This window comes from Parambassis ranga, chromosome 9 (assembly GCF_900634625.1).
Source record: "Parambassis ranga chromosome 9, fParRan2.1, whole genome shotgun sequence".
In the NCBI taxonomy this organism is placed as follows: domain Eukaryota; kingdom Metazoa; phylum Chordata; class Actinopteri; family Ambassidae; genus Parambassis; species Parambassis ranga.
Window position 1 is genome coordinate 14830536 of NC_041030.1, and position 23071 is coordinate 14853606.

Here is a 23071-nt window from a genome sequence, read left to right on the forward strand (position 1 = left end):
TTGTGGTCCTCAAACATTGCATGGCGGGGGAGTAAGTGTCAAAGTAACACCTACATGGATGCCAGGAGCCCAGGTTTCCCTGCAGAACATGGCATTGTAATGAGGTAATCAGTGTTATTCACCTCACTTGTCAGCGACTGATTTTGTCTGAGTAAGGACGCCATTGTCTTTGTCACAGTTCTCTATGGCAACATTAAATCTATCTATTGATTAAAAAAGGGCTAGTGGTCATGAGAGTCTGTTATAACATACATTTACTCAATAAACCGACATGGTAACAAAAAAAGGTGTGCATATATTACCTACAAGTGCAGCAGTGAACCAGAATGCATGCATTATGTAGAAGCACAAGCAGCATATGCGGACATTTATGAATCAAAATGTCTAAATATCATTCTTCACCTTTATAAATACCAGAAAACCTACATACAGAATTAAGTGGTTTTTATAGTTGCATTTTTATTATTTTTTTGGAATACATTTGTCATGCTGGAATATTTCCGCTCTCCTTCTCCCTCAGCCTGCTGTCATGCAGTCAGCATGTGTAGCATGAAGGATTTCTATTGTGAGGCAATTATATGAGTGGGAGGACTCTGACACGTTGTAAGAGCCGCTGCTTCTTCAGTGTGATCTGTCACCGCTCAACTGTCCTTGTGGACCTTGCAGTTGTGTTATGTGTGTACATATAATTGTAGCCTCCCCATATAATCTGTCCTCTCTGTGTTGTTTTGACACACTCCTGTCATTGAACCGCAGCATGTCTACACAGGAGCATGGCGATTTGTCATTCTGCAAACGGACGATGAAAAAACCCAGAGACAAGGGTGAAGTCACTGTTGTGTGGTTTTGTGCATTACTGTGTGTGTAGGTATGCACTGTCACTTGTTTAAAAGAGAGAGAGTGTGTGTGTGTGCTTGGTTTTCAGCAGGCGGGAAGCATATGTGTTATTGTGTTTTGAAGTCCTTTGATCCTAAGATGAACTGTGTCGTCTGATAAGCAGCTTCCCTCATTGAGTCTGAGATCCAGCAAGCTGAGAGCATGAGCTGCTTCATCAACCAGACCGGTCTGATGCACCACCTGCACGGACACACACACACACACACAAAGGAGACACAGATTTTAAATAGTAGTATTTCTCAGTGACAGCTGTGTTCTGCTGTGTATAAACAGACAGAAGGCAAACTGCACAGTGAAACAGTATAAATTAAATACATTTCACAGCAGAACATAGTGCATGTGAGTCGTGCTGTCTCTGACTGTCTGAGCTTGGAGTGTGTAGGGCAAAAAGACAGACAGTTTTCTCACCTTCTGTAAAATCTCTGTCGAGCCACTCAGTGGTAGTTGGCAGAAAACTGCAAAATGAGCTAAGAGGCTGATGGTCAATAATGGAGCCAGTGATGGCTGCTGAGGCTGTGGTGACAGCAGAGTGACCAAAGACTGCAAATGGTCAGTGGGAAGAGGGTGAGCTGAGACCAGGAAAACAGTGCGTAGGTGGTCCCATGCCTGGCTGGCTCGTACCTGGTGACAGAGGCAGCATACAAAATTGATAAATTGATATTGAACTGAGTGGGACTGCTGTGAGTATCCTTCTCACAAATAAAGATCAATAGACTAGTAATTCTCAAATGATAGAGGAAGACAGGATGAACGTATAATTTGCGATAGGGGGTTGAAATGCCAGCGACAACTGCGAGTCTCCCAGGCTTGTGAGAGGGGGCGGACAAACAGGAGACAGAGAGAGATGAAACTCAGGCCAGCTGGCCAGACACTCACTGAGAAATCAATACAACATCAGCCTTTTCACCCAGCTTCCCCTCCCTCATCTGGATCGTCTCACCACTGTCTCACTCTCTCCCTCAGAGAGGGGTCATCCATAATTTATTCGTTAATGTGTTATTCTTCTTTCTCTGTATTGGTTCTGTGGCTTTCAACAACAACACACCTGCCTACAGCAAATAACAATAATACATGACCAATTGTTGTGTTATGTTACTGCACACAAGACAATCTAACATTTTTATCCGCACTATGTCCCCTTCTGTAAAACACAATATGCATCATTTGTTTGTTAGCATGCTAATTGAACTAGAATTACATACAAAATTAGACTCATGACAATATTATTAGTTTCGCATTTGGCCAAAATGACAAAGTAACATTTTGCACCAGATTTCGTAGCAACCTATCCAGTTCTTACTGACACAGTTCAGTCAGTCAGTAAACTAAAGTGTTGCTGTAAATGGCAAAAAACAAACAAACAAAAAACTAAATGAAAATGTCTTTTTTGGAAACATTCTTACCAGCTGTGAGGCTCTGTGGTGCCACCTGTTGGTCGGGTGATGGTAGAAGGTCACCAACCACAGAAGGGGATGACAGTCCTTAGGTTCTGATGGGACCAGCAGCTGGAGAGCCACCTGCACCCAGTGGGCACACTGAACCAGCAGGAACCAGGCCTCAAATATGATGCAGTGCCCCCTAGAGGACGAGAGAAGAAACAAAGTTTATGACTACAGGTAGAGCTTCCTGAACACTGGGTTTTATTGAATCAGGGAGGAGGAGGTGGTGGTGGTGGTGGTGGTGGTGGTGGTGGTGGTATACAGACACAGCTTATAAACGTAATTAAGTGTACAAAAATTTGTACCCAAGGGGTGTAAGAGAATAAGCTTTTCATAAACCGACACAAATTGACAGAGTGTCTGTCAGTAATATTAGTTTCATCCAAACAGAAACAATGAAGGAAGCTGCATTATACAGAATCACACACTGAGAGCCACTGATATCCGTCATATTCCATTCCCTGAATTGTTGCAAGATATATAACTGAACAGAACACACTGCTGCCACAGAGAGAGCAGGGCACACAAAGACACAAACACGAAGAAAAATTGCGAGATAAACTGAGATTTAGGCCAACAGAAAGAGCAGCAACAGAGTGAACAAAGCTACACAGCTGCAACATTGAAAATGACTTCAAGTTAGAAAAGCGTTAGGGATCTCTCGCTCAGATTTCCCTAATACCATCATTAGAGCTCTCCTCGTCATCTCCTCTCTTTCCCCTTGGCTTCTAAATACGAACAGCAGTAGCCCTCTGCAGGGCTTTGGCAGCTGCATCTCTGCTTGGAGCAACACAACATACTACTTTCCCACTGCTGGCTCACAACAATGTTTTGGGAATTTTGCAGAATGGAGCGGTGGTGAGGATAATGGACCCTGTTAAAAACCGCAGCTGGAGGGTATCAAGTCAACCATCTCCATCTCTAGGACATCAACTGCTTTTCATCTGCATCGCCTATCTGATTTTTCTCTAAATCCATCCCAACCAAGGCCACTCGCTCTCTGCTTTTCTCCATTTCATGATAATGTGGTATTTTTTTACACTCTCCACTCTCTCCCCCTGTTCTTTTGGTTCTTCTCTACTCCTTTCTCTCTCTCTTATTGGACTTTCCAATACTTTTCTCCACAATTCTTTCTTCCCCACCTAATAGCCTCTAATGAATGCTTGGAGGAGCCACACGGTGCTTCAGGACCTCTCTGCTGTGATGCAAGGGGAAAATATCTGCCTAACCACCCTCTCAACAGCAGCTAATGGAAATAAGAAAGCCACACAGGTATTCAGTAGAGGTAGAGGCAGCGGACACACATTATCACATTCTTTCTGCAAATCTTTCTCACTTCAGCCCGGTGTTTCTGCCGTCTCTGTCTCCCTCCTCTTCCTCCTCTTCCTCCTCTGTCAGTCTCTGTAATGAGCCGCTGAGCCAGGTCAGGTGATTTCTCCAAGCCTCCCGAGGCATCTCTGCAAGAGATGCACATTTACTAACATAATGATCACATTTTTACAATGACTCAATATTTGCAGAATTCAAAGGCCTCATTTGTATTATAGGTTAACCCCATTCTTTTCACAAGGTTAGATAAGGAGATACCACTGCATGGTGAAAAATAAAACCACAGCCACAATTTTACAGATTTAACAGTTTGGTCTAAAACAACTGCACATTGTCAGAGCCTGATGTGACATCCTTATACAATTGCTGTAACCCTGTGTAAGTGTTCCCCATCTTTCTCATTTAACTAGTTGGAAGAAAAACGATAAAAGCTCATTATCTCCGCAAGCAGAATGTGTTATTAATCTCTGGAGCGTCGCAATTTTGCATGTGAAGTATCTTAAACAATTCTTAAATATCCATGTTTTCCGAGCCGAGCTGAATCATCTGCAATTGCTTTCGTCTGTTTTCCAGCAATGATTTTAACAGCTTTTAGGACCAGAGTTTGTTTGTCACATGCCACGTTCTCGCCTTCCAGAAACCATTTTTTCACTCTACCTCTTCAGGTTGACTAGCAAAGTTTAACAAAATATTTCACATGCTTGGCATCTTGATCTGCGTGTTTCCCCTTTCAGGCTATGTTTTAACAATGCAAGGCTCAATCTTAATTTATGATTTTTTTGCAGAAGGAGCACAAATCATGCTAAAACCTCAAATATTCTACTTTTCACAGTACCATTTCCATCCAGTCCCCAGTGAAAAATAGCTCTCCATCACACACACACAGTAATAATTAACTCTGAGTTCTGGCTGAGTTCCAGTTTGTCCCTAAATGGCTCCATTCATGTAAATCATTCCTGCCTACAGGCCAGTCTGGGCACACACTGATAAGCAATGCTCCACTGTGCCCCTGCACTCACCTACTGTGCGTCCCTTCAATGGTAAAGATTCCCATAGATAAACATTAACACGCCATTTTAAAACAGAGTTCAACGGTGTGTGAAGATGTAAGATGAGCTATTCTTCAAAATAAAAGCAGGAAACAAAACAAAACAGGAAATTCTTTAAAACGTCTGCACAGATTCCTCATACGTTCTCTTCACCTCACTGCTACTATAACTAACTAACTATTATTGATTAGCAAAGACAAGACAGACAAGAGCCCATTCATCCTGCAGCAGGGCAGCTGTTTACATACTGTTAAAGAATACATGATCACACTGGGGCTCACAGTTCAGGGATGTGTGCATTGTGTATGAGTGCACGTGTGTCTCAGCACACTGACCTGACGGCAGGGTCAAAAGGGGAACCAGCAGACTCTGAGGTGACTGTGGGAAGAAAGCCTTTAACGGGACACTCGTCTGAAACAACACAAAGCACAATTTTTTCCCCCTGAGCTTCATCAGTGTAAATCATTCTTACCCTCAGCTCATACATCAGTGTGCTCTGAAAGCCTGAAAAATGACATTTTGAATGGGAGGCTGTGTAACGGTGATACAGTAGGTACTAATGTGTAATGTAGCGTGTAATAGGTAGCGTTTAGTGCAGTGTGACAGCCATTAAAGCTCAGGCCACTGTGAATACACGGTAGCACTGCCATCTACTGGTTAATTGAGGTGAAAGGAATAACGTGTATTCACAAATCTGTTGAGCAGATTATTTATCATACCTACGTGGTAACACATCTGTTTTCTGACCCCTTGACAGTAATGGCTGACATGCAAGTGCTAGATAATTCCCTACAACCGCACAGAATGTGTGGATGGATGATTGCCCATTAAATATCAGAGCATCTGTGGGAGCTGAAGGCTGAGAGTTTTAGCAAAAGTTGAAAAGTACATTGTGACACAGCAGTGTGAGAACTCACAGCAGGTTCCATACATAGCAGATGATTTATCTGTATAAAGTTATTAACTGCACACTGATGATTTGCATTTACTGTCTAAGAGGCAGAGGTATGGACTGTGGTGCATGAAGTGTGAGAAGCAGACTCCCAGCTGGAGACCAAGTGATAATAATGTGGGGGGGATTCATCAAATGTTAAGTGATTTTGCCAGCAGTGGGGGGGTAATTGTTCATCACCATGTGAGGGTATCTAAGCCTGCGGCATAAAAGTAACCATTCTTTACATTTCAGGGAAAGACAGTGGATAAAAATTACTTTATAGCTGATGAAAAGTTAAGAACCTCTTACAGTCAATGAAGCTTCCATTTTTTGTGTCATTAAATATGGATGAGGAGATTGTTTAAACATAAATGGTGTAAAGTCACTCTACAATATTGCTTTACATCATCTCCACTTCATACTAACTTAAAGGAGAAGTTTGTAGTGGATTGTGGACAAAAACCAACTGCGTACGCTTCCCTTAACCCGACCACTGCAAGCACACACAACAATCGATAGGGGCCACTACACCGACATAAAAACATGTAAGGACCTTAGAGTTAGTGTTTTGACTCGGTGCCACATCTTAGTAGGTTTGAGTAGTGCATGCACAATAATAATCTAAATCTAAGGAAAGAAATTAGGCATATTACTTCACAATACAAACCATTAGCTGCAGTTCTAAAAGAAGCAACAATAAGGGTCTGTTGTTGAAATGACAAGGCCTACCTGATACTGAAGCCGTGCCAGTTCCCTTAAGAAACATCTGGTAAAGGTTTGGATAACAGATTTAACAGACTTGTTTCCTTCAGCTTCTTTAAGGATAGACCTGCCATATATACGCAATATTATGATCACAACAAACAGATTTGGCAAACAAAGGTTCAGAAATACCAGCAGGCCAAACCACACTACATCAAGACAGAAAACAACACACAAAGACACACAGGAATAACAGGCAAAGCACATCCGTACTCACCTAAAGATGTCATTTGTAACCAAGAATATCGAGCAGTGCTGAGCACAAGCTTTAGGCTGAAACACAAAAACACAGCACGTAAGTACTACATCATATAGACCCAACAGTAACAATCAAAACAAAATGATTATAAAAAACAATACGATTACAATATTAGGGCCTTCGCACCACTCAGTGCTCAGGCCCTAATAACCACGATCTGAAAAAACTTCACTGAGAACCGCTGTTTATCCCCAATTTTGTAACCACTGGGTGTCACTGTTGCATCATCTAATGATCTGCTTCCCTTCCGGCCTCCATTCATTCCTCTTCTCACTCTCTCCCCATTAAACACTCAGTTTACCACTCTGTCAGGCCTTCCTTCACACACCCACACACACTTACTTTCTCATCTCCTCCTAATGCACGCTCATCATGTGTTTTAGATTTAACACATTCTAAAACGCCCCAGTGCAAACATTTAGCAGCTGTAGTGTTCATATCTTCAAGTTCCTAATTACCCACCCCCCATCACCCAACTTATATAAGGACATGTGGTTCACTATAGGAGCACATGTCGTCTACCTTGCAGACTTTACCCCTGCAGACTAAAAGGCGGTAGAAAAATTGAAGAGGAGCATATTTCTGCAGGCTTTACTTTTCATATGAATAACCTAGCCAATTAAATAGATGACCTGTTTTACAGTAGCTCAAAATGTATACCAAATAATACAGTTACATTGTATATGTGTATGTATATATTGCATATCAGTACAATGTTCGTATAAATAGCCTAATAAGAAGAAAAGTCCATTCCAGGCAGACACAATTTTAACTGCACAACCAACAGTGTTCTAGACAAAGTAAGAAAGGAAACAGCTCCATCAAGTGTTTATATAGTGTCATTACATGGTCAAAACATACAAAGCAAGTGCTCTAAGTGCTCTAACTTGACTCACTTATGCCATGTCTGTTTCTTTCTTCTCTGTTTTGTCCTCTCAGTCCAAAAAATATCATTAATTAAACAAAACAGGCTTCATATGTAATTGTATGCATGGCCATCAAACATACGTTGGCATATGATTCATGTATAACAGTGTAGATCTGCATGAGGGTTGCATGCCAGTGCATGCATGCATGTGAACTGTCATGGTTCCCCCTAGTGAAAACAGATGTTTTTTTCTAGCATCCTCCTCCATACCTTACCACTAACACTTCAAGGAGGGTCAATTACAGCACGCAACAAACATCCTGTTTTTGGCAGTCAGGCCCAGGAAGTGGGTGTTTATTGTTATTGGGCCTGCGTTTCTCACTGGATCGCAGGGGGGTGGGACAAGCCAAAATGAGGAATGTGAGCCTAATTTCATGTTTCCCATTTTTGATTGTAGTTTAAACAAGTCAGTGAAGGGAAGGCGAGGAGAGAGAAAAGCCAGTCTGCCCAGACGGCTCACATTATTTACTCTTACATACAGTACATATCCCGACATGGACACTTGTATAAGATGCACATCTGACATCCAAACATCTGACTGAGTGAAATCTAAATGTAGAAACCTGAACTCAAGCCTCCCACCCTGTTAACGACAGACACACGACACCAGATGTAATATCATAAACAAAAACATGGTGATCACATGCATACATGTGTGATTGAGTAAGGTGATTAAATCAGAGGTCAGTCTTAGATGGATGGAAGTATATGCAAAAGACATAATTTGTTAAGTGAAGTGTAAAGAAACTCACAGACATTACAAATCCTAGCCTTAGGTTTAGTAATTATCCCTGAGGTTCTGTTTAGTTCCTACAAACTCAAGATGATGGAAGCAAGCACAATCAACAGACGGGAGTATTTCTGTATGTGTAGTGTTATAAATCTATCTAGGTGTACATCAGTGTGTTCCAATCTATCTTTATTTTTTGAGAGGAGTTCCTGAGCTAAATAAGGGTGCAATGCTAACTGGCTATATACACAGCTCAAGTAGACCATCACTCTGTGCAAACAAGAGTGACACATCTGACAAACTTTACCTCAGTTAATTTCAGCAAAGAGGCAGGTAAATTCTTGCATTCGACTTGAGTTTCACTGACGTTCATATCAACCAAGGCAATTGCAATCAGTACCTTAGGTAAACAGGATGCCATTCATAACATGCAGAAAACACGTCTAATTACATGTCTATCTTATTTCAGTGTTTTGTTGGAGTTTTCTTAAATTCTGACATGTTCAATTATTTGATTGTTTTTTCTCAGAGCCTTCACAAATTTGTCAGACCAGTTCCGATTATGGAAAACAACACAGACCCTGCTGGCTGGGTTAACAGAACAAAACACATAACTTGTGTTTTCTGATTGCACTGTAAAATGAGGACAGCATCTTTAATTACCAGTCATAACAATCAATAAATCAAAAATCACTTCTGACTTTGAAAAAGGGAATGATCTTAAGTTATATGATGTGAAGAGTGGCCAAGGACTAAAGTGACAGAGTTCAGTACTTAAACAGTACAGTAAAGGCTGTGTAGCACACGCCAAATGATGTGAGATGTGGTTTAGGGCTCGCCAAATTATGTGAGATGCATGCAGAGCAAAGCCAAATGGTGTAACTTAGCCAGGCAAAAACAGTCAATAAAGACCCACCAAAAAGTCAAATGGAATTTTTCCAAGAACCATGCATATGAAAACAGCACAACTCCATACCTCATAATAAAATGAGCAAGCCCTATATTCAAACGGTTTGGTTTCACAGTTTACAAAGCAGATCAAAGTAAAGCTAAACACATTTGGAGCTCGCAATGAGTGCTGATGTGTGAATGTATAATTCGGGGCAGATGAATCCAAGCTTGTACATAACAAACTCATTCAACAGCAGCAGTATATCATCAATTCATCGAATGGTTTCAATTGCTGCCAACTGAAGCTGCAAAAATGCTCGAGTGTAATCAATGGCATGACGCTGCACACATTTCTTACCAGCTCTGTCATCATAAAACAGACCATCATTTGTTACTAGATAGCTTGTGTGAATATTTTTCATACATTTTATAATCACTTACAGCTCCACAAATACAGTACTGTGTACTTTTGTTTGACTATTAAGGATGTCTTAGACAAAAAGTGAGAAAACAATCAATAACTAAATCAAAATGGAAACTAAACATCAGTAGCTATGATATTTATGATTTGATCTTGTCCATGTTGTGCATGTCAGATTCCTTATATATAAAAAATGACCCACCAGCAGTGACTGTGCTACTTGCTGCTGTAGTTCCTGTGGGGTTGATCTTGTGTTGGTAACAGACTCCAGCAGAGTCAGCACTGCCTCCTCCAAACTAGACAGGCTGTGATACCACAGAGAAACTATGGCCGGCTCCTCTAAGGACAAGCCCTGGCTGAAAGCAAAAGAAAAAAACAAAAAAAAAAACGTTTAAGTCAAATGACATCATTACACTGTTTACATCTTAAATCACCAACTGCACTCTGGGTAATTTGTCTGGAGAAAATACTGTTTGTCTGTGTCGACTATGTAAATCCAAAGTCCCACCCTTATTCCCTCTATTCCTTATAGAATATTTCACTAATTTAATTTATAGTGAGCAACAAAAAACTCTCGACCACTATCATCAATTTTATGTCATCACTAAAAGCTGTAGCTTTACACAACCCTCATATATATATCTATGGCAGACGATGCTGCAGCACAGCCTATGGAGAGTGGTTCTGGACAAGCTGTGGTCTAAAAGAGCCTCTACACATACCTTGAATAGGCAGAGCTGACAGCATCAAGGAAGTCTTCACTGAGAGCCTCCCTGACACAAGTTACGGGTCTCTGTAGCAATGCACCAATGAGAGGGGACACCTCAGGGCATGTGACAAGGGGGACACAAACTTCTGATGCAACCAGGACATTGTCACATGGACACCTGTATGGAGTAATGTATGTATGTTTACGTACAATTACTGCAGAGGTGACTTCTACTGTGATATTTATTTAGTTTACCTCTGATTTATTTTGTTTGGACAAATGCAGCTCTTCCCAATGTTGTCCTGCAGTTTTTCTACCATCTGAAATGCAGGAATGAGCATTTAGTAACAATATACACAAGATTTAGACTAACACCAATGAAGAGACAATACCTTTCTCAGGACTTTAAGATGGTACTGTTCTGCTGGTACTCCTGTACACTTCATTAATGCCTGTGCTGCAGCACTGTCTTCTTCTGTAGCAAGCTGACACAACACTTTCTGTTGGAGGCCAGACAAGAAAATGTGCAGCAGAGTATTAGTATTTTATGTGTGTATCTATATAAGAGTGGACAAGTCTTTGATACAATCTGCCCAAACCCCAAGATCCATAACATCAAAGCTAATTAGTTACTGGAATATAGGATGACTCTGTTTAGCGCCACATCATTTGAACCACATGAGAAAAGAAAAGGTATTCCAGTAAGTGAGAATGTATGGACAACATATGAGCAAACTCAGAAATGAACATTCTTTGTTACAGAGAGCCTTGGTGTTTTACAAGAATATTTTAAAGGGGGCCTCATCATACACTGATAAAACCAGACTAATAAGCTCAGCTGATTCCCGTCTGAGGAAAAGCTGCCCATAATAAAGAAACAAAGAGGGGGAGCGTGATACTTATATTGTAACATCAGATGGGCAATTCTCAAATTACAGAAAAGTTGCAAAAAATGTAGATTTTAAGCAGTTTAATATAAATATCTAACACCACAATAGTTAAAATTGTTTTAATTTAATGTTGCATTCATAAAACTGGTAACGATGCCCAAAATCCTTCTGTGGTCTAATGATTAATATACTGCGTGTTTGAAAAGAATTTTCTACACCGAAAAGCCAAAGACATATAACATTAAAGAAGAGATTGATTTAAACCTTAGAAACAATCGTCTCCAGTCCACCAAGTTGAGTCTCTGGTACAAGTTAAAAAGTGAGATCCAACAGAAACAGCCCAGGCCTCACATCTTTAGCACACATCTGTTTTTACAACTACGATCAATCAAAAACACAGAAACATCCACACCACTAACAGTAGACAAGTACAAATCCTTCGAACTCCAGAGAAAGGGGGTTTAATAAGAGATGAGGAGAAGAGGAGATTGTGGGAGGCACAGTATGTATAAAAAGAGAACAAAAAAAAACATGAAGTGAACAAGAAAAACAAAATCCAGAGCAGCAGAGGAGCACTGCAGTGCTGTTGGTGGAGCTGTGTGGTTTCTTTGGCCAGGCCCTACAGCACGCTAAGATGCTTACCCTCCACATAGTCTCACAAAACAACCCCAATCACTACCATCTGAGAGCCCTCAAACCCTGCACATTGAGTGCATACAAAACCAATCACACTTATCCCACCCTTGGTAGGGAAGCACTGTGGGGCTGGGGGATGAGAGGGAAGGAAAGGCTGGTTAAAGAGAGAGAGAGCCTGGAACGCACTGTGATGGCTTTGGAGCAGGGGAAAAAGGGTGTGGTCACCAGAGGAATGGGATGAAGGGCAAATAGATAGATGGATGGCAAATAGTTTAGGTCAAAAGTCATCTTTCTCTCACAGAAAGCGGCAACCGAGTTGGCTTTGGGGACACGGACAGGCTGCTGCCATACAAATTATCCCTCCATAAATCTAAAATTAAAACAGAGGATGCAGGAAAAAAAATGCACAAGCCAGAGACTTGGGTTGTTTTTGATGGGTGTCTGTTAACAATTACTAAGCCATGATTGAATTCTCCCAAAACCAATGAAAGACTCAAGTATAGCCAGAGATGGTCAAAACAGTAAAGGCAAAAATAGGAAACATGAAATAAGGGATAAGAACAAAGTATAAAGGCCAAAAAAGGAGGAGACTGTGCTCAAACCTGGGGCCTTTACAGAAAAAGAAAGCAGATACAACTAGCTTAATGTGTAAATTCATCATCATCATCATCATCACCATCATCATAATCATCATCAACATCAAGTATCATTTTACAACACCATAAAATGAGTTAAAGTATTTTAACAATGTAAGATGTTGACGCTTTTACATGACATTGATTTAAAGGACATATTGATAGTGTCAAATTCTATCTAAATATTAGTTTTCTTTACACTGAAAGGAAAAATATAAAAGATAAATGAGAAACTTCAGTCAGTCAGGTACCTGAAGCATATAACAAAGATAAAGGAGAAGCCTTATTGCGACAACACCACTTTCATCTTCAAATGAAAATACAGAGAATAAGCCGGTGTTAAACGATGAAGGAGCCACCAGAGCCTACCTGTGGTTCTACCTCTGTGAGTCACAAAATGATACACATCAAAGCTTAAGATATCAAACACTTCATCCTCTGGCCCTCTAATATTACACTCTCATGCTTTTCTTATCTGTCATCTCCCAAAACATCATGTCATGTTACTGCAGCACTGTGTGGTCTCTCTGCTAGTACAGGATGTCGAGAAACAGACCAATTGAGTTAATGACTATCTAACATAGCCTGCAGCTCTGTGTGGCTCTACCCAGAATTCATCAAACCCAGTGAGAACACTCAGATGTGGAAAGAAGAAGCAGACAGTGGGGAGAAGCAAAGACACAAGGGAGAAATAGCAAAGCAGTCTATGAACTACCAGAATTCAATGAGAAAAATACATGTGGCTACTAACATTATATACAGTAGCATGAAAACATGCAGAGTTGCACAAATACTGAAAAACATCTGCAAACAGATGCAGAATCCTACAAAAAAACTAAGTATTTAGGTGCCACTTAGCACCAGACGCTGGGTTTATTATGGAGGCAGCAAGAAAACAATGTTGGGGAGCAAGATCAGACAGGGCTAACAGAAAACAGGCTGCATTCTGCATTCCAGGACAGGCAGCCCAACACAACGCAGACACAAGCAGAGACACAGAGACAGAGACAGACCATCTCTGGCCTAAAACCATACATCTGCCCAGATCCCCCAGACAGACCGAGCTGCGGTGAAAAGTCTCTTTTTTGTGCTTCCTGCTATTTCTGTCACTTGTGGTAAGAGGAAGCTTCTCTGGAGGACAGGAGAAGGACAATGAGTATAAGTTATAGAGATGGTCATGAGTTTATTGTACTTATGCACATTTGACCATTCAAATAAGCACAATATGTGTGCACTTTAAGTACGAGTGGCCCCTGTAAACCCCATCTCCAGTTCTTTGGATGTCTGTGCTACTACTTGAGCCTACACTAAACAACAGCTATGTGGGGAGAAGACAGATAGATCTTAAAAATCTATCACAAAACCATTTCTATGTAATCAGCTAATAAGCTCATCAATATTCTGTTGATACAGTGACAAACAAATGTCAAATTTTGTAAACCTGGGTCTGTCCAACAGTAAAAAGACATTCAATTTACAAGCAGGTGATCCGTTTGCAAAAACTGGAGTTTTGTGGCAATTAAAAATGACAATTTACAATGATAATTTATTATTAACTCTTGACCAATGCAACAGTTGTTTCTTGTTTTAGTATAAAATATGGAACTGAGCAGTTGTATCTCAGCTATCTAATAAACACATTTCTTTTTGCACATGTTATAATAACAGTAAAACACATGCCTACACACACAAACAAACTGACACAGATGAAAACACTACCAAGCACACATGCACTCAGTTTCCCCTCTTATGGGTCAAAGACCATCTGGCAAATTCAAGGCTTTACTTTCAAGGCACTGTTTTAATTAGCAAGATGTTTTATTAGATGAGAAATTAATCAAAAGAATACAAACACACAGTTAATCTGGCAAAAATGTGAAGGTTCCACATTGTTTATCATAAGCCATCTGTGTGAACCCTCTCTGAGTTGAAAATTGCAGAATCTTTTCTTCCCTCACTTCTCTTTCCCTCTTTTGTGTGTGTGCCTTGAGAAAACACAGTGAGTAGGATCAGCTAACTGTAATATAGAGGCTGATCCTTCTCTGGTGACAAGAGGCAGTAAAACAGTCAATTTTAATTTGCTTTCAAAATATGTTTTACAGTGTAGGACACAAAGGCTTAGGCTAACAGAGACCCAGTCTTCCTCATTCATCATCCATGTCCAATTGGAGAGGAAAGACAGAGAGCTGGCGCACAAACTCCTATTAAAAGTAAATTAGACAGAAAATCTCTTCAGCAGCCCAAAGGCAGTCAACAAGAAATTTTTTAAAGAGCAAAAGAGAGATCTTTAATTGCCAACTAATCTGTATGTCGAGTCTGTCCAAAACTAATTAGGACATAAAATACAATAGACCAAGCTACATACATACATTAAACATCAGAACACTAGCATTAACAACTGTTCAGATAATTCTGATTTACTTTTAATCATTTCCTTCTACATATGAGACTTGTGTTTGTTTAGTTACACTGGTTGTACATTATCATGTTATGTATTAACTGAAATATCTATCTACCAGTTGCTACCACACATTTAGAGTGCTAAGTTCATACCTGTATCCACTGGTTAGCTTTTCTTTCCACAGCAGTGCTTGGATGCTCTGAGTACAGTCCCCACAGACACTGAAGCAGGAGACCTCTGTTAGTATCTGCAGACAATAGAATACACACAGCACACTACAGTACATGTTGAGAAATATGACCATCTTTATTACTTTCTGTCTGTCTGGGAGCTATGCAAACCACTACTGATGGAGTTTAGCTTGTCCAAAAGTGCCACTCACCACCCGCTGTGACATAAGGATTCCAGCACAGTCGGCCCAAAAGCTGGCCTAGGAAGGGCAGCCTCTTCATGGTTTCTGTTGTGGAGCCCTTTGAGACAGACAGCAAGAAGAAATTTCATTTAATACAGTACATGTTTTTAATTTTGAATACTCTCATACTTCTGGGAATGCACATATAGTAATATGTTTTTCCCCATCTGGGACATAATCAGACCAAAATATGACAGAAGTGTAGCCAAAGAACAAAATAAAATATCTTTCATCATTTCACTGTATTACAGATGTTTACACCTCGTCACCTGTTTCATCTTCTTTTATTTTAATCTTTGAACCTAGCAACCCTGTGCCACAACACTAAACACTGGAAGATGCAAACAATCAGGGCAGTGAGCTGAGTAACACACACATCCACAGGTGTACAGTACAATGCTCACGCATCACCTTTGTTTCCCATGCTTTGGTCAAACCACAACTTCTTCCATAGTGTCAATAGTGAGAGATACACAAAACAGAACACAGTACAGAACAGGGCTCTGGTCGAGGGTGCTATACCTGTAAGGGTTTAAGCATGTGTGTGCCTGTGCTTGTTTATCCAGCTCACAATAACAGACCATGTGATGTGTTTCACCTCACAGCCAATTAAAACAACCAGAAAGGTTTTAGGCAACGCAGACTCTACTTTTAAAACCTTTAAACCTGACCTGTACTTTTAAAAATCTTCAACTTCCTGAGATGATTAATAGAATATAAAGATAAATTCATGTTTAAAAAATGCTTCACCATATCTAAACAGGCAACTTTTACCACTGGTAAAATAGTCATTCAACAAACCCAACTCAAACATGAGACTAAAAAAAATCAGAAATGTTTGTTTGATTAGATATAAACAGGTGTACAATGTTGTTTATGTTCCATCTAATTACATTTCTGGTTTAACACACTGACACTGAGTACATTATGTTTTACAATATGAAATTGGGACATGCAGAAAACCGATCAAAGAGGTGACGTATTACATTTACAAGCATATCTGCACATGTGCATTAATTATGTTTACGTGCATATACAGAATCCCTTATTATTCAAACCATACTTACAGACTGTAATTATACATTTTCCTAGTATATTAAATCTACGCTTTGATGCAGAAATATTACATACAGTGAAATGTAACACATGAAAGCAGTGTACAGTTTCTCAACCAAATAACATAGTTAGCTAAACAGAAAGTAACACATATGAACAAGCGGCTGCAAGCGAGGTTACAATTGACATGGAAAACGTGTGTTACTGCATTTAAGATATCCATTAAGTTTGTTAAGTTAAAATATAACATTGCCAAGTCTGCTGTGTCTTTAAGGGAAACAGTAGACCCTTTGAGAGTATTGATTAAGTGATAAGTATAGAGAAAAGGAAAAGAAACACATCAGCAGTGTTCTAACGACATGTAGCTTCACAAAGCTGACAGAAACTGAAAAAAATTAAAGGCTCAAGCTGCCTTGAACTTCTTTTTTCCCCATTAGTTTTAGCCTACGTGTTAAAAAAACATCAGACTGTCAAGGAGACCAACTTGACTCATTCAAGAGGATGAGATCACCATTAATGGGAAGTATAATGGTAGTAGGCCAAGCAGTGTTTCTCTCAATGGCCCCTCTATGCCCCACTTCCCGTGCTGTCTGAAACACAGCTTTAGCACTTAGCCTTCCCATCAGACCACCAGCCTATGTTACATGTTATCTGTGTGCGCTGCTGATGCAACTGAAAAGGAATGCTCATTTACAATAGAAACTGTACAATGCTCTGTGACTGCAGGAACGACCACAAGAATGAGCCATCACAAAACGGAGCAATTATCACTGACTACCAGAGCAAAATCAGCATCAAAGCCTTGTCAAGATTGTCCCCAATTAGAAATAGGAGTCCAGACCATGTATCTTGTTTTGATTAGGGACAGACATCTCAGACAGAAGTGACTGATTATATATGGGCCGAGAAGCCAAATGGGACAAGTTTATAGATGATAAAGAGAACAGTGAGGTAACACTTCTGTCCCTGACATCACTGAGCCACAATCAGAGTAGCCCTAACAATAAATAGCAGTTACTATGGTGAGTACATAAATATGCACTAGAATGAATGGTCTAATGCCCCACACCCTCTATCCATCTTCTGTTTAGAGCTGGAAGATTTTCTGATAATTTTCTTAGAGGAGTGATGCAATAGTGCATCTGTAGGGTGGCAGTGATGTTGAAAGGGGGACTTGACAAGCTGCACATATTAGCAGGTGCTGCACATAAATAAACACTCTTAAATGTCAAGCTATTCTTTCCTAAAATAATTCACACATTTTCTTTCTTGTTGCTAGGCACACAGACACAGATCAATAGCACATATCTGTTCTTTCAATATGATTAATTTCCTTTGTTTAATCGGTACAAAAACATAGGGAATAGAAATAAAAATCTGCGGTTATACTGAGAGACACAGTGGCTTTCTGATTGCCTGGCAACCTCACAGATAACAAGACTCGATGAAGTTACTGTGCCAAGAAAAGACTGGCAGTAAACCGGCCAACTGTCATTTTACAATTTGGTTTTTGTACATATCATAGCTGTAGAGGTTCTGGTAGAAGGATTTAGTTGCCTACTGACAGTAGCACACCAGCTGTTAAACTAAGCTGTTAAGAAAGCAAACCATCTACTGGCTCGAGCTTAAATCAAGTGGAGAGATATGAGATTGATTTTAGTCTTGGCCAAAATCATTTTTTGGAAAGCATTACAAATCTTTTAGAAACGTCACAAATCTATTAAGTGATATTGACACAGAAAACGTCTTCTAAGTGTAAACCTGGAAATTAACAATACCAACAAGTATTTCTCATCTTAGGCCATAAGCCACAGGAAAGTTGTAAAGTCATCAAAGGATGTAGATGCTGCCAAGAAGCAGGCTATCCTCAGCTGGTCTTTTATGAGCCCACTGCCAGTAAAAAGGATTTCAACCCAATTAAGCTATACCATTCTCTTTCTTTGTATTCGGTCCATCAGTCTACACACGCTGACACCTCCACATGACATACACCAAGAACAATGATAATGGAAAAAGAGATAGACAGGCAAAAATAAAAAACATACAGTACTTGATCTATAAAAATATACAGCTCAGAGAGCTCAGAGCTCCATCACAGAGAGGGAGTAGGAAGTAAGCCACAGAGACTGAAGTGAAACTTGCAAAGGCACCCTGACCTTATTGTATGAGAGAAGAATGTTAAAAGCAGCAATACAGTTCAGAGTAGAAGTTACAGAAAGACCACAGTGAAACCGCACTCTCACAGTATTGCCGCCCTCTTGTCCTCTGCCCTCTACCCAAATTTGCTGGATCTGATGTGGGGATACATTAGGTTAGCGCTGGGGCTCCCAGTGCGGCTATTACCTGACTAACTCAACACTGCGGCGCTGCCAGCCAGACATGCACGGCCTCTGCACAGCACAGAGCAGCTTCTGTTAGCAGGATCCTACCAACGCTGGCCTTACTGTTCAAACTCTGGCTCGGACAGAGCAAGTGAGTGCATGTTTGGGCGTGTGCACTAGACTTGTTCATGTCTGAATTAAATTCATTAATCAGTTAGTTGCTTGGCTGTTCAGCCTAATTGATTAATTGTTCTAATTTATTTCATTAAGTAAACAATGTTGCTGTAGAACATGCCTCTTAGTGGATACAGAACATTTAATTAGTCAAGAAAATGTGATGTAGTAACACAACCCCAAAGCCATGCAGCAATGTGAAAAGGTTCACAAAAATAATGACTGTAAAGATATGAGATCAACTTCATCTGCTCACCATGTTGCTGATGTGTGAGAGAAGTTGCTGCAGAAAGTCCCTCAGTCTGCCCAAGTGAAGACAGGTGTCTTTCTGAGTGTCTGGACTATCAGCCTGGCCCCATGCCACTGCTTTGTCCAGCCAGAACTGCACCTCCTGGACATTCAGCAAGGGCTCCACCGTTTGTTGAAGCTGGCTCAGTGACTGCAGCTCAGACATTCTGCTGCTTGTCCAGGCAAATTTACTTGGGAGTTAAGAGAGATCCTAGTAAAGACAAATAACAAGACCACTGTCAAAACCAAGCATCACACAGAAAGTATCTTATCATCTGCTCCTTGTCAGTTTTATTTTCAGTGCTGAGCAAAGAACATTTTCAATCAATATCAGCATAGCTAAATGTTTAAAACTCTAGTAGAAGTGTACCATCTAAGTTTTTTAATACTCTGAGTTTTTGACCTAAAGGATACGATGTGTTTAGGTGAGTAGGGTTCAATGGCAGCAAGTTCAGTTTATGCAGTGAGTGTTGCTATTGTTATGGTTGTGAAACCATAAACTTTTTAGTGAAAAATCCATTAAAACTGAATTAAGAAAATGGGTTAAATTAACATTAAAATGCACCATTAAAAACATTTTTACACAAAAAGAAAAGAATAACAAGCCTAAATCCAAATTGCCATTGCCAGTTAATATAATCAATAAAATTGCAACTTCTGGGCACTACTTTAATATGTCACACGTGTGGCCCACATCCTCCACAACTTTCTATGAGAGTGGAGGTTACTAATGTAATAACAAGTGGAATTAATAACAGTAGGAAAGATACCAAGGGAGAGTGCACTATTAAGATTATTTCAACCTCTTATTATCACAATCGGATGATCATACTCTTAAACCTCAGGCAATCGAGCCATCTCTCACATATTGAAGCCTACTGAGAAATAAACAGTACATTCTTCTGCTTTTATGAAGATGGAGAGAAAATCATGGGGGGCAGATCACAAGGGTGTGTGTGAGGATGTGTTTCATCTCTGTATATAGCCTGAGAATAGCGTGTGTGTGTGAGTGTGTGTATTTGTTGTTTTTTGGTATAATGACAGGTCTGTGTGGGACACCACAGGGTTGTGTTTTATGATCACCTCGTTACACACTATTTGTTTAATGTCTTGCCATCATCTCTGCTGGAAAGCCCCTATGGCTCGCTGATGTGAATATATAAATACTCATTTTCAGGGAGAAAAAAAATGCCAGACCAAATTAGGAACAAACGCCTCTTGTTGGCTTGTGTCTTAGGGGCTCACTTTTCAGCAAAGCAGAAGTGGAAAAGAACTACATGCCGAATACCTAAGTAGCAGACAGTCTCACTCGCAACCTTTATCTCTTACAGTTCACACAGGCACCCATTTACTGCAGTTTCACAAAGTTATTGGTGCAAACGCATGTCCCACAGGCAGAGAGAGAGAAAAAATATGTACATGTATAAACACTCTTGCCAGAAGCCCTGGTGCTGGCTGAACACATTCTGGAGCAGGAACGAGATGTGACTGGTCAAATATTATCTTTGAAGATTTGTTAAACTGAGGTTGTGGACTTTGGGTTTTACAGAGTTTGCCGTTCCAATTATGAGACTGTTGACGTTATTTCAGTATAATCAAATCAGTTAAACATCACTTACTGTAAATTTACTTCTGGGTGCTTTAGTCTGTTAAAAACCTCAATTAAATGAAACTAATGTAAAAGTGCTTCAATAATAGGTATAAAGGGGACAATCATGGTTATTTTATTTAAACTAATAATTTTAAAAAGGGCATCAATAGAGGCAGCTATGCAGACCTGTGGCCAAGTGGCCAACTATACAGAAAGTGATACAGGCTGGTGTTGTGGTACATGAGCTGAAAAGAGGCCAAAAAAAATGAATTCAAACGAGTGACTTTTATAGAATGTTAATATACATGGCATTAAAGGAAAATTACAAATCCAGAATTAGCAAAAATACAGTATATGTGATACTCTAAACACCATTAAAAAACATAAAGAAAAATGAAGCACATAAAGACTTCTAAGAGATAACAGGAAGAATCTTGGCAAACAGACCTAACAGTGAAAATGAATAAATAAATAAATAACAATGGTGAACCTGAAAGTTCAGTCATTGAGTTTAATAATTGATGAAATGATCCATCCCCTAAACCTTATGTTAGATAGGAAACATTTTCTTGCTATTTAAGTTAGTTTAAGTTAGTTATTCAGCAGTATCTCCACTGAAACATAATATAAACACACACATAGGCTACTACAAACACATGACCACACACACACACACGTAACTGACTGTTGCAATAACCACACCACACCACAGGGTGCCAGTGTTTCCTCCTCTTAACTGCAGGTAGGAACACATACCTAAATTTTCTGTTCTTTGTAGAGATACAATGAACTTCAAATGTACAAATGCTGTATGATATATGGGTTGATATCCAGCAGTGAAATGTTTTTATGTTTCTCGCTCTTTCATAGTTCATTCGTTTCATTTAGTATTTCAGCCGTTCGTTTACCACCAGCTTAGTCATGCGTATATACTCCTCTAAATGTTAGCAACAGTAACTCCAAATGTTGACTTACATGTAAATAAGAGTGGTAGATTTTCACCTTGACACTTTAGAGGACAGAGGCCAGCTAAATCCATTCATACTTCATATCTTGGGACAAGAAGACAAAGTTGTCGTCCGCGATATATACAAACTGAACTTGCCTCTTCTCCCGGGTTTCCGTGTGGAAACGACGATCATTGGCTGAGCTCTGCGTCACCCGCCTACATTCACTTTGCACTGCCTGCTGGGAAATTGAGTCATACGGCTGACAGTAAAACCAAAGTTCTCCATTTCTAGTACGTTAAACAGACTTTCCAATATTTGTTTCGAGCATTTCACATATATGTTTATTAGGATTCATTTATGTTTATAAAAAAACGTTATTTATTTTATTCCTTTTTTAATCATTTTGAAGCAATGCAAATATTTTGTAGTTATTCAAAGATCATCTGCTGTAGTTTCATGTTTATTACTGCATCTCAAATATTCAGGGACCTATTTGTTTGACCTACTTTGGTCTGAGAATTCGTGGAACAATGACTATCCTGTGTTTCTTTAATGTGAAAATGTCTTAACTTAAAAAAATGTACACCTACTCTGTGCATATGCTTATGTTCTCATCTCAGTGATTGTATGCATTTGTGTCATACATTTCAGGGGGCGAGGGTGAAGCAGAGTGCATACCATGGCCAGGAATTCAGGGGTCCCAGAGTGTGTCCCTCAGGAACCCAAAGCAAACTTTGATGGGTTCCTGGCCTGCATGGCTCGATCTGACAAATCACCCGGAGGCTCCAGCCAGACCCAGAGCAGTGGAGCGCACTGCACCAGGAAATGGTTGTTTAAACATACGTAATGCCATGTGTTTGTGCATACATATGCGTGTGTGTGTGTGTGCATATGTGCATGAGAAAATGATTTTTTACACAAGTAAAATGTGTGTATTTGAACTACACACACATGTTTTTTTTTCCAGTGTCCCTACCAAAAATGCACTTCTCGTGCGTCTGTGTGTGGTCAAGTGGCTGTTAACGTATGCCTTTACCACTTGAATACTGCTGAATATACATGTACAAGCCATGGTATGTACTGTATGTGTTACACTGTGGCAGTGGAGTCTGTTAGAAGGGGAATGTGTTTAAAGTGGTTTTGTGGCTCTTCATTAGACGACAGAGTTTCTGTGGTAAGAAGGCCTTAGCCTGTGGATGTGTGTGTGTGTAGAAGAAGCAGGAGTGTGTACAGGTGTGTACACACATGTGGAAAGTGTGTGTTAGTTTGTGCTGAAATAATAAGAAAGTGCAAGAAAAATTATTTTGTCATCTTAGTTTTTCTTTAAGATATTCCACCACATCTGCTTAAGTTCATTAGGCTCTTACTT

At 39.9% G+C, this 23071-nt stretch overlaps 1 protein-coding gene across 1 annotated transcript; it reads right to left on the reverse strand.

The window, feature by feature from the left end:
* Nucleotides 1-456: 456 nt before the first annotated feature.
* Nucleotides 457-19327, reverse strand: fancc (FA complementation group C). The gene is made up of 14 exons (XM_028414760.1): nucleotides 19130-19327; nucleotides 15293-15380; nucleotides 15063-15157; nucleotides 10741-10848; nucleotides 10604-10668; nucleotides 10362-10526; nucleotides 9842-9995; nucleotides 6628-6683; nucleotides 6378-6477; nucleotides 5050-5125; nucleotides 3673-3793; nucleotides 2301-2475; nucleotides 1306-1518; nucleotides 457-1077 (listed from the first exon to the last, which is right to left on the reverse strand). The coding sequence occupies exons 1-14, from the start codon at nucleotides 19325-19327 to the stop codon at nucleotides 922-924; spliced, it is 1770 nt and encodes a 589-aa protein (XP_028270561.1). The 3' UTR covers nucleotides 457-921.
* Between the last annotated feature and the right edge of the window lie 3744 nt (nucleotides 19328-23071).

What these genes read in the sequence shown, in the direction of transcription:
- fancc (XM_028414760.1), bottom strand. Translation starts at nt 19,327, where the DNA reads ATGTCTGAGCTGCAGTCACTGAGCCAGCTTCAACAAACGGTGGAGCCC. An exon ending in ATCTTAAAGTCCTGAGAAAG is followed by an intron (nt 10,669 to 10,740) that starts GTATTGTCTCTT and finishes CCTGCATTTCAG; the next exon opens with ATGGTAGAAAAACTGCAGGA. An exon ending in TGGCACGGCTTCAGTATCAG is followed by an intron (nt 5,126 to 6,377) that starts GTAGGCCTTGTC and finishes GTGTTGTTTCAG; the next exon opens with ACGAGTGTCCCGTTAAAGGC.